Genomic DNA, 13219 nt, shown 5'->3' with positions numbered 1-13219 from the left:
CTTTAAGAGAACCCCTTTGACTCATGATCTCTTCCCTAATTAAGTTTTGGCTCCTTATGTGCATATGTATGTGTGTGTGTCTACTTGTCTATCCATGGGAAAGGTTTGGCTTTTCCTCTCCCTCACCCTTTGATTATCTTTTTTTTTTATTAGTCTAAAAGCACCTTCAGTCTACTCAAGTTTGATCCCAGCTCTTTATCAAAATTCAACATGACATGTGGTCATTTTCCAAATACCGTATTTCCAATATGTGCATGTGTTTTTTGTTTCTTCTTGAATTTCAGCAGACTCACATCTGAAACAGTTTAGAACATCATGGGACAAACTCCAATGAAACTGAGGATAGTATTTGTAATGATAACAATAAAACTTTTTTTTGTAGTTGTCTGCATATTACAGTTTTACAGTGGAACCAATCCAGGATATATATATATATATATATATATATATATACACATACCCAACCTGTGCAATCAGACAAACTATATTCATGTCAAAGGGAGACAACACTGACATGTCTGATCAATAACTCATATAAAAACTAAAGGTGATATTTGAATGGTAGATTTTCTCTATCGTAGTCTACGTCTTGTATTTATGTTGTGGCTACAGATGCTGTTGTGTCAGCCTTGACTCATCTCAGCAGGCTGTTACACCATCAACTGCTTAAAGCTGATCAGCACATTTGTCTGTTAAAATTATGTCACATAAAAATGGAAAAGAAAGTATAAGCACACACTGAGGTGGACAGGTAGACACGCACAACCTGCATGTCGAGTATGAACACGCTTGCATTTTTAATCATTGTCCACCATTATTCGTTATTTCTTAATTATGAAGAATTACATGTCAGATCTTGTCATGTAAAGTCTAAATTGCTGAAGAATTATTTTAATTATCTGCTGCTCAATTTTTGGGAGATTTACAGTGGTGTACAGATTGATATAAAACAGTGGTGGTTCAGTCTCTATGTGCAAAAATAAGCCTGCATCCGCCAGCAGGGAAGATGGTCTTTAGCCTGAGTGGGAGTTGTTGGCTGAAATGAAAGAAGAGAGAAAAGTATTTTAAGGATGATACTGGTGTTGGTGGGATTTTTTTTTTCTTTATTGTCACACACCACTACATTCAGTTGTCTTCTTGATATTGGAGATTTGGTTTCCCTACACGGGTGAAATGAGATTTGTCAAAGTCCATTTTGATTTGCTTGGCTATTTGTCTCAAAGGCTTCCTTTATCAGTGCTCAGTCTCATTGGGATTTGTTTAATCAAACAATTGATTTAAGATTGACATCTATCAAGGTTGCATAGGGAAGGGGATACGGGAAAAAGTGACAGATTTGGATCTTTATTTGGAATTTAATGCCTACAAATGTGACACATGCTTGCCACAGTTAACATTTCTTTTGAGATTCTTACAATTTGGAAATGGGTCAAACTGAAATCCATAGACCATCAAAAAACGGAAAGAATTTTCAACCTTTTGGGCTTTTTAACTCAATTAACGTGTGAATTTCTTCACTCTACAACTGAGTGAATGAATAAACCCAGCAAACTAGCTGAAACATGTTTGTTTAAATTCCATTTTCTGGAGAGACAAGTACTAAGTGCACCCAGTCCAAATTTACGCTGCATGCTTAAACGAGTCGATTCGTGCCTGCCACCCACAAGCTATTTTCCACCTTCTGCCCACCTACATCAACAATAGTGAAGCAGAGCCCAAGACAAACACAAACAGACACAACAGAGTGCACATGGTGGCCATGCTCCTCAGATTAACCTTTATCCTCCCTGATGAGACCTGTTGTCTTTACCTGAAGCACTCTGCATTCAACACAATATGGTCACCAAACCGAAACAATGCTAACCTTTTCATCCACTCACTCTGAAATAATACTACATGTGTTTTTGGTGGTGGGCTAAAGGGGTAGGGCTAAAGCAGTGCTCCTGACCTCCAGGTGAAGCCAGATCTATCCAATAAAAAACATCCAATTTAAAAAGCTCCTGCGAGGCGATTCAATGTCTGTGGTAAAACAAGAGTGTTTTTCCAAGTTGAGTTTAGAGTTAGTCGAGGGTACACACATGCAAAACAAAGCAGACAATTTATAGCAGCGTAAAACCATATTGTCCATTTTCGCATAAATCTTAACAAGGTCTTTGTTGTTTTGATGAGCATTGTAAGTATTCACTCTACTTTCCCATCTCAACTACAACACAACCCTGTAATCAGGGAGAGGGTCAGAGAGATAGCCGAGAGGGGGAGAGGAGAGGAGGGGATCGGGTTTCTCAGCCGCTCTGTACCCTAATCCTGGATTTGGAAACGGGATGAGGAGGATGCAGGTAGGGACAAACACAAGTAATAACAGCACTGACATGGGATTGGTAGGTGGGGGGTGAGCAGCTTGATGGGAAATAGGGGGCCTCATAGGTCGAGAGAGGGGAGGTTAGTTGTAGGTGGGTGGGATATAAATACCTGCAGTAGACAAGGGCGGCAAATTGCTGAGGGTATGACAGACACTGGCTACCTGCATCTATAATGGAAAAAAAGAGACAGGGACATGCATAGCAGAGGCCCTAATGAGGGAAAGCTCAGTTGGTGAGAAACACCTTTGAGCAGATATACCAGGTAGTAACTTGAACCTGAAGCTTTGACAGTTAGAGTTCTGGCTGAAGTGCTGACATCCTTTTCTCTTTGAGAGAAAAAGGGAACCAATCACAGTTTTTTACCTGCATATTCCCAAGGGACTGAAGTTAGAACTATGCTTGACTGAGTCAGGAAGAAAAGAAGACGATACGAGGTGAAAGACGACAACACGCCGTGAGAAAAAAAAGAGAGGGCCAAAGAAGACGAGACAGAGACAAAAGGGAAAGACAAAGTAAGACGAGATTAAACAAGACACAAGAAAGGAAGGCGAGGAAACAGACTCCAAGGAGGACAAGACAAGAAAAGACAACAGCAACAACGGGAGACAAGACCAAATAAAGCAAGAGAGGACGAAGCAAAGAAAAGAAACCAGTTAAGGGATCTCATCAACCTTCAGTGTACCATTGGGACCAATCGAGAGAGGCCAGAAAAGAATGGCATGCCAGGCATTCAGTGCTGATTCCTTCACCCCACTTACAGGAGATTCACCCTTGCCAATCCTCATGCACCACGCCTCTGCTAGTGACTGCCTGCCAACCACCTCCCATGCTCACAGCATGGTTTCTGCAGGTAAACAGGGCTCAAATGCTCTTCTGTCCTGTGATGTGTGCTTTATCTTTGCCTAATCTGTTCTGCAAAAAAAGAGGCTTTTACAGTTGCAAAGTACAAGGAAATAGGAGGTTTATACAGTGCCTGAATGATATGGACCACAACCCACATAGTGTTGTCATGATGTTAAATCCCAGCTTCACAACTTGTGAAGCTATATGAAAAAAGGTTGGCATAATGCCGCGTCTTGATGGGACAAAGCGTAGATGAGGGCATTCAGCAGGGATTTGCTTGTGTTGACAGTGACTATTGATTGATTATATAAGGAGTCCTGTGGGTGCTGCAGGTGAATCATGTCTCAGGTAGGGCTACAAGTTGCTCCTTTAGATTCTAGTTAACCGAACCATGCCCCCCCTCACCTGCTGATGCCTCTTTATCAAGGCACAGTTGTGTTCTCAGGGGAATAGGGAGGATGAATTGAATTGAAACACATTTCTTTCTTCACATTTATTCAAAGCCGATCCACATGTATCTAATCAGCTGGTTTGGCCCAGCTGTCTCTACTCAGTGGATAATTGCTTTGAGGATACGTTATCAGTATGACAAACTCCCCAAGGTCTTTTCATGATGGAGCATTGTGGAGCAAACTTCTGGGGGGGGGTTAGGTCCTGCTGATTGTTATAGCTTAGAATAGACTGGATTATATCATGCAGAACATTAGTCACACAATACATTCATATAGCAGCAGGTTAAACGTAGCTTTCTGCTAAGACAATACTGTACTTTTTAAGGATATTGCTTTGCAAACAACAACAAACTAAATGCTGACCTGGTTCATATTTGTTTTCTGTTTTCCAATGAGTCCATGAATGAAATGTGAAATAAAACAAATGGAAAAAATAAAGTAAAATTCGCAACCATAGCAGGATTGTAGAACAAAGACTACACGAGTGAGTACTGTACCAACTCAGAGTGCATGTTCACAATACCAGGACGCATACATTAGTGCTTGAAGTGAACACCAAGCTGTATAAAAAGACGAATACATGAATAAGTATGTAATTAGCAGAGGACCAGAGCAATGTTCAACTATATTTAAATACACTTAGCAGAGAAGAGCATCCACAAAAGCATGTAAAGATGAGGTTTTAAAGGGAAGTCTTACTGGGAATCAGTGTCATAATAAACAATTCAAAACATCTCTTGGTTACTTCCCCTGCTTTTAGAGGCATATGTTTTGGTTTGCCGCTAATTCTGCGTTCTTCATAGTTTCATTTCAGACCACTTTTTTGCTGGTTGTGTGAGGTGTGATATCTGTCACACATTTGGCTGTATTTACAGAGCCATTTTAAGCTGCACTGGCATCCAATTCTGCGGTAGCTGACATTTCTCTCCAGCGTCTAGTTTAAAGAATAAACGTGTTCAACTCAGACTGTAATCACATCTCTCTCTCTTCTGTTTGCACTGTGCATCAGTCTAACATATCAGGGTGATATTGGCTTGCGGCAAAAACCCAAATATTAGCCGTCATCATCATCTTTCTCTCTCTTTCTGATGGAGCAAATTACATAATTTTTCTGATCAGAGAAGTAAAAGAATATCTTCGTTAGTGTGCCTGACAAATTATATATCCATTGTGTGAATGCTAGTTCAGAGGCACTTCCACATTGGACATTTCTTTAAGAAACAACTTGTTATGAAATCAGATTTAAATATATTATTGTATCTTATGCCATCACATACCAGCTGTTGTGATTTTAAAATGTAATGTAATAGTTTTCGAAACCCTGTATTGGTCCAACTCTGTATTTAAAGCTGACCTGAACTCAGATCAGATCCTAGCTAACATATCTCTCCTTAGTTTTTCTGATATTTTGTTCTCTGGTCAGATTGTAACCACATTTGTCTCCATCAGTATCATCTGGGCTGTCCCTGGGTCAGTCCTCCAAGCGCTCCCACATGCACCTCTCCACCTCGTCCCTCGGCAACCCTCTTGGCAACGGACCCCCGAGCCTACATTACCCAGTTACCCCCTGTCACTACAGCAACCAGCAGGCCACCTATGGCATGATGGCAGGTGAGTGGTGGTGATGGTATTTGTGACAACCATCGCAAGGCTGTGATTAATCTGGTATTGTTAGTCAATCAACAATTACTCATCAACAATTCTGGTATTCAATCCATCACTCAATAATAAAAAACATGCCAAATGTTCTTATTTTCTCTGTTTTGTATCATTGTTTATGGAATATTTGGGGGTTTTGGACTGTTTGATAATAACGATCAGTTACAGCAGTGATTTAATCTAAATATTTCTGATGAAAATATTACTTGGCAGCACTTACAACTTCAACAATGATCATTGTTACGAGGGTAATGGTGAGGGTGGTATTGATCTGATGGCGGCATGGATGATGATTATGATGATGAATCGGTTGGCGTTATTTTCAATCCCACCCGGCACAATCTGACCACATCAGGTCATATTAATCAGTGTGTAAGCAGTGAAGTTGGATCTTGGGGGCATTTCAATCAAGTCTCAAAATCCACAGTCTGAGGCGGCTTGACTCACTGAATTATTCAGTTTCAGTCATATGTGGGCATTATCTGGTCAATCTGCATACTAAACATACTGTCATTTATTTAACATACAGGAAAGACAGGTGTGGTCATTGTGTTAACATTCAGGTGTCGCATGTGGACACTTCAGTACGGTCAGACTCTTGTTTGGAGTGTGGGGCATCCAATCAAAACATTCTTGGTGAAGAGGCGATATTACAATGTCGTACTAACAATGATGACTATGATTGAGGTTTTGAAAATGATTAGCGTGCAGAAAATGACAATGACAATATACATGGCAATGCCAACACTGATTATGATGATAAAGGCCCCTCTCTCTCTCTCTCTCTCTCTCTCTCTCTCTCTCTCTCTCTCCCCCTGTAGCTCAGGAGATGCTCTCTGCCAGTATTTCTCAGACTCGGATCCTGCAGACTTGTGGTGTCTCTCATCCTAACATGGTGAGCAGTGCAAACCCATTGCAAGGTAATGATCAAATGATCAGATACACACTCTCTCTATCAGTCTGTCACACTCTCTCACGCACACACACACACACACACACACACACCATCATCATCATAATCACTCCCTCTCCTGGCCTTCAGTTAAACCCAATAAATTGAGCAGACAATTTGTTTATTCCCATTTAATTTAAAATCTGCTACCAGTTAAAATCAATTTCAGACTTGATTACCTCGCCTGACGCTTGAGCTCTTTAGCGCACTTGTTGAGCATAACTGTCAAAGGCAGCTTGCCACTTCCCCCCCGTCCTGCAGACAGAGCAGAAACATGAATGTAGAAGTGGTTATGTGAAAACTGTCAGCGGGAATGGTATTAGTGATGTTCGGTATTTTCATGGCACAAGTCAGTCATTAGTCTTTTTATATTTTTGACATTCAGGCATCTAGCTCCAAATAGATTGATCAAGCAAAGCAGATTTTGTTTTATTTAACAGGGTGCTCTCTCTCTAATTATTGATGTTATAACCTTTCTAAGTTTGCAACTTTTCATATTAAAGCTAATGTGCCAGAGCAATGATACTGATGATACCAACCTAGCTAGATTGCATTGAATTACAAAGGCCCTATTTTCTCAACCAGCTTCTTTCTATGAGATGTGGTCCTATATTACACAATCTGGCAAATCTGGAGGAGTTTTAGTAATTTCACATGACAGATTCCTTTATTTCAGTATTTCTCTGTGCTCTTTTCACTGGTTTGATGTGGTTGGGGCTCAGTTGTAAAAAGGTCATGTACCTCTAAGCACCAATCAAAATGTGATGACAGCTGTCGGGTTATTTTCTCAAATTGCCAGGCCACTGTCATCATAATCAAATCAAATCACACCCACACAATCCTGATACAGCAGATAAGTGTTAAACACTTAATAAAATGCATTTTACCACCATTGTCCCTACTTCATTGAAATCACTTTAAAGTAGTAATTGTTATTGTGCACACAGTGAGTGAGTTGGGGACAATGATCTTCTTGGAGGGGGAGTAACTTCATGTTCACTCTGTTCCAGTGTTTAGCAACTCAGGATTAGCAATGACATCTTGTCAAACCACTACATGACACCATTGTAGTTTCTGTGTCCCAGACATGAACACAGACCACAAGACATATTCAACAAGTCAAATCAGGGTGTCACTGTGCAAGTGTCCTGCATACTAATTCCTCTGATTCAAAAATGATGAAAAACTGACAAGTGAAGATAAAAAAGAAAGAAAAGGTATAAAAAAACATTCAAAGCCTCAAAAAGATAAAAAATAATAATAATTTAATTTGTTAAATGAAAGTATCATTGAACTATAATTTTGTATGATATAACCAAACAGGAGCAAATACAGTCCAAAACCAATATGACTTACAAGGTAACCCTGGTGGCACAGAACAATTAACATTTGCAGAGGAAATAAGATTGTTTGTTTTAACAGATGAGACTTATAAAAAGTAGGATTTTAACCTCTCTAGTGTAAACATAGCGACATCGACCCACTCCTCTAAATGGTCTAATAAAATTGTCTGACCCGCAGTGTCAAAAGCTGTGCTGAAATACATTAGGATTAAAATTAAACAGCTTATTACATCAGGAGGTCATTTGTCACTTTAATAAACGGTCAAGTGATGGTCGACTTGTTTTCAGCTCCTGTCTACATCCTTAGAAAAGAAAGTTAATGGGAAGCAAATTATTAAGGACAAAGGGATGTTGCTTAGCTTGAAACAGAGGTAGTAGCAGTATTAACAATTAGAAGACTGACAAACCAACGTATGAAAAACTTCCTTAAGAAATTCAGTAGGAGGCATAACAAGTGTTTATGTGGTGGAGTCCATGTGAGAAGCTGCCTCGTATAAATCACAAAATGAAATTCGCTCAAAGAGGAAAGGGCAGTAACAGAGCTAATAACATTAAAAAGATTTTTGTAATTATGTGAACTGGATGGAACACAGTCAGAGAAGAAAATGGCCCTTTCATTTTTAGATCTGCACTCATTTACTTTTTTAGATTAACAAAGGATCAAATGACTAAATGTAATTTGAAAAGTGTTCCTTTATAAACCCACAGAGAGTTATCAACTCTGCACTTCCCCTCAGCAATATGGAGCTTTTTAGCCTCGTTTACGTCATCAATCTTGTTTTTAGCCACAGCAGGCAACTGTTTTCAGCAAAGATACGCTGATAAACCCACTGTACGCTGCGCCTAGCACAAAACGGATCACAGTGGAGCATTTAGCAGTGAAAAAGACCAAATCAGAGTTAATGTCAAAGTGAATATGACTTGCATTCATCAGGTGGCGTGAAAAACAACAACATTGCTCTCTATCTGTTAGACGTGTTTGCTAAGTCACTGGCCATAACAACTTTAGAGGGTGATGAAAAGTCAATGTTGTGATTTCAACTTGTTCAACTTGCCAAAAAGTATTAACGATGGTCCACATGTATAGCACCTAACAAGAGAGGCCATGTTCACATATACGAAGGCTCGGCTCGTGAGGTGCTTTCACAAACTCACTCAGCCCACATATGTTTTGAAAGGGGTTTGCTGTCTGTCTCCATAGCACACAAACAGCTACTGTGTGCACCGCAGCATAATTGTATGTACACCCCCCTGGGAACAACAGTGCAGGCATCAGGCATGAATGAGGAAAAGTCTTGTCTCTTTCTCCTGCATGGTGTGGAGCACAGGACGCCTCCAGCTGAATCATCCATGCCTTAAAAGAACTGTCGATGTTCTCAGGGGTAAAGAGTTTTTGCCCCAAATCCTTCATCACCAAATAAGGTGCAGGGGATACGTTTCATAGGGTGCAGCAGCAGTGTCTAAATTGACAACAATTTAAGAGACATCTACCAACTAAGCTCCATGGAAAGGGATTTGAAAACTATAGGCGAGGCAGGAAGGCAGACATATGCTGTACCTAGATATTACCTCCTAAACTTTAAGGAGAGTTTCTCAGAGAGTGAATCCAACCTCTCCTCCCCGACTCCTTCAGTACAAGAGGAAAGCACTGATGCATGCAGTTTTGGTGTAGAATCTGTCATATTGCTCTCTAGCTGGTGTATAGATACAACTGAACAATTCAGCGGGTCAATGACGGCATCCTTTTCTCCACTCCACTTATGGAAACCCAACCATTTTGTACAAGGGGACTGTGAGGGCTGTTACTGCATTTAGTATCACTGCCACTGTATTCCTCCAAGTAGAGTCCAAAATGCCTCCAACGCGCTGTTGTCAGGCAATATTTAGCCATATGAAGCTTTTATGGCAAAGTCGTGATCTCTGGTTCAATAGCAAATAACTGCTATGTATATGCTCAATTTCAATAAGGAGTTGTAGGATTGCATCCTGATTGGCTGAGTAGATAGATGTAAACATCATTGACCTGAGCAAAGAGTTCAAAGATGAAACGTGTGTAAACGCTGATTAGTTTAGCTTCTGTGAAGGTAATCATTCCTCTCTGATTAGTCTCAGAGGTTTGGCATACACTTGCTACTATTCAGTTACCCTCATTGATATGGGTGGACAAAATATTAGAAACAGTATAGCACAATATAATGTAACCACATAAAGTTGAAAAACTGCACATTATAACCTGCACAAAGGTAGGATTTGTTGCAGTGGTGAATATATACCTTCAATCACTGGATCTGTAAATGCAGGTATTGCAGTTGTATAACATAGTTTGTACTGCACTACAGCCCCGCTAACACAAGAGGGGAGTGTTGCACTTTCATCACAAAGTAGTTATTGCCTATTGTCTGCTCCTGCAGTAGTCTGAATATGATGTCATTTGATTGATTTAACTTTTTAGTAAAATTGATCAATGCAGTTGCTGTTTTTCCCCCACTGCAGCTGTGTAGAAGTATCTTATTCCGAATTACAATTGGGCATCCACCCATCTGGTACTCTGGCAGTAATCTGTCATTAATACTAACAAAAGGAGACAAACTAGTGATTAGCAGCAGCAGCAGCAGCCACCAGCTCTACTGCGTCAAACCTCTTAACATGTATAGCCACCTGTAGAAATAATGACAAATCTTGAATGGTTATAGCCTGTGGTGTGTTACACAAGTATGACAAACCAAACGGTTGTGCAATGTTTATTTCGACTGAATACAGACCTTTTAAAACAAAGAAGTGACCTCAGCTTTGCGTGGCAACACTGAAGCCAAGGATAAGAGTATTCTGGCAAGAAATGTGAATGGGCTTGTTAAATTCTGTGTAAACTGCGGAGATAAATATCTGGAGTATATTGTGTTAAGGGACAGGGGAAACAAAACACCATCAAATTATTTGAGCACTTTATCAGTGAATGGAGCTGCCTCAGGTGTGTGCTACATGGTCTATATGGAGTGTTTTTCTCACTTTGTAGCAAACTATCTCAATAGGATTACCCCTTTGTTTCAGGAGGGGATGGAAATTCTAAAAATACTATATGTTGGCTATCACAGCAAAATGATGAACAAACCAAAATATTAGCTTGCAGGTTCCAGCTGTTTTTAGTTTTAGTAGTTCAGAGAGTCTCGCAGGAGCACGTCAAAACGTTTTTGCGATGCAGATGAAATAAGGGCTCTCAGGATACATGTGGGAATAGCAGCCATGCTGCTTTCAGCACCCTTCTGACTGTCTGAGGGTCTCCCTTGTGATTCCCACCAACTAATTTTCCTCTTTGTCTAGGATCTCTTACTCCTTGCTTGTACAAGTTTCCGGACCATGGTCTAAGCAGTGGTTCCTGTGCATTAAGCCACAGTTTCTCCTCACTGCCCTCGGCCTTCCTCTCAACTGATGAGGCCCCTGGGGGCTCCAGTGTCGGAGAGATGAAAACTGACGCCCAAAGGAAGTGCATGCGGGACCCAGAAGATGCCCCTGCCATGAACTCCCCACAGATACGAGAGCTGGAGATGTTTGCCAATGACTTCAAAATACAGAGGATCAAACTTGGTGAGCATTATACTAGAATGATGATAATAATAGCTGATAGATAGATAGTAATTACCCCACTATCCAACTGCACCAATACTTTACCACAAATGTTTCTGTTGTGTGTTTGTACTTGCATTGCTGCTTCTCTGCTTTTGTGAATTCTATAAAGTGTTTCTATTTCTGTCTCATGTTGACCTCCAGGCTACACGCAGACGAATGTAGGCGAGGCTCTCGCTGCAGTGCACGGCTCAGAGTTCAGTCAGACCACGATCTGCCGCTTTGAAAATCTGCAGCTGAGCTTCAAGAACGCCTGCAAACTCAAGGCCATTCTGGCTAAATGGCTCGACGAAGCTGAGCTGGCTGGAGGTGAGTCACACACATCCACTCCACTACGTTGACGCCCATGCAGAGCTTAAATATGTCCTTTACCTGGACAGCTCATCTATATGTAGTTAATATAGCTTGTAAATGACAACCTTTTTGCAATAATTGCAGTAATTAAAACAATATCTTCCTGAAAATCACCAGCATGCTGAAGTAACAACATATTATTTTTCTTTCCTGCAGCCTTGTACAGTGATAAAATAGGAATGAATGAGCGGAAGAGGAAAAGGAGAACAACTATCAGGTATCAACTGTCAGGAGCAAAGATTCGATGCATACCATACAATGACATTTAGTTTCATAGAGTTCATCCTCATTCTCTTTCCCTTGTTCCCCACTGCAGCCTGGGAGCTAAAGAGGCTCTGGAGCGGAGCTTTGTGGAAAAAAGTAAGCCATCCTCCCAGGAAATCGCCCGGATAGCCAAAGGCCTCCATCTGGAGAAGGAGGTGGTCAGAGTCTGGTTCTGCAACAGACGCCAAAGAGAGAAACGGGTCAAAACCAGCCTCAACCTTAGCTCCTGTTTGACCAAAATCAGTCCAAACTGCATAGCACAGATGAGTAAAAGGCCGATGGCATAACTGAAGGTTCAGTCAGTGAGTGTCAGTTCACCTCTAGTCTGATGGAGGCTCCTTCATGACCACAACGAGTGAAAATGTGTTGTTTTTAAATCGGATGCCTGACACAAAGTCATTCTACCACAAAGTGGGAGAATTTTTCCCAACAGGAAACAGAAAAAATGAAGAATAAAAACTGCCCTCACCCTGCATTAAGCTGCTGCTGATGCACTTCAAACTATTTCATTCATTTAATACTCAGATAACGGTTTATATCCTGTGATGGTCAGCCTGGTGAAAACAAAAAATACCTTGAAAAACACTGAGTCATTGTCAGTTTGTAACTTGAATCCAAAGCATCAAATGTTTGTTTAATTTGAAGAGACATCCCTTATTGCAATGTGCACCACTTTTCTTAATGTCATTTTAATTAAATGTTGTTATTTTTTCTTATTTACTTGAATAGAAATGTTTCTTTACAGTACTTTAATCAGCCATTATTTTTTATTTCTTGAAGTTGAGACTGAGAAGATAAAAGGTTTTCATTAACCGCATATGATCTGCTGCTTTGACGCTGCAGCTGCCAGACCTAACACTTAAATGTACTGAATCTTGGCTGTGCCTTGTTTGCTGAAAGCATATTAATTACACAGACCAAATCTATTTTATTTAATCAGCACCAGAGTGCAGATGAGCACTCATATACATCAGCCCTGTGCCTTTCTAAAAACAGACATTAGCAATACTGTCCTTCGCTTTGAGAAGGGAAGGGAAGTGTAATTGTGGATGAAATGTTCTACATTTAACAGCAGGACTCTTTGTGTTGTAGTTGTGTTTGTTTGTGTGTTTGTAGAGCTGATGCCTCTGTGTCCTCTCATTAATAACCTGTCTTATGACAAATGTTGTGACCATGTAAATGTGGTCAAAACAGTAATATATTTAAAGTGTCACAACAACCTATTTATCTGAGATCTAATATATTATGTTGATCTACTTTGCTGAGTTCAACTTCTTTGATTTATGGCTTTGAAGTCAGGGACATGGGAAACTTTTTTGACATTTTTGTCAACAAATGGATCTGACGTCTGCTGTTTCCCCGTCGTAAGAT

General features: G+C 40.4%; 1 protein-coding gene across 1 annotated transcript; it reads left to right on the top strand.

Moving 5' to 3' along the window:
* Nucleotides 1-3074: 3074 nt before the first annotated feature.
* pou1f1 (POU class 1 homeobox 1) lies at nt 3075-12135 on the top strand. The gene is made up of 7 exons (XM_070915029.1): nt 3075-3210; nt 5105-5266; nt 6136-6234; nt 10928-11191; nt 11375-11539; nt 11741-11801; nt 11901-12135. Exons 1-7 carry the CDS (start codon nt 3075-3077, stop codon nt 12133-12135), a joined length of 1122 nt encoding a protein of 373 aa, XP_070771130.1.
* The last annotated feature ends 1084 nt before the right edge of the window (nt 12136-13219 follow it).

This window comes from Enoplosus armatus, chromosome 11, assembly GCF_043641665.1.
Source record: "Enoplosus armatus isolate fEnoArm2 chromosome 11, fEnoArm2.hap1, whole genome shotgun sequence".
Taxonomy (NCBI): Eukaryota; Metazoa; Chordata; class Actinopteri; order Centrarchiformes; family Enoplosidae; genus Enoplosus; species Enoplosus armatus.
Note: the sequence above shows the minus strand (reverse complement) of the source record. Positions and strands in the feature narration are given on the sequence as shown.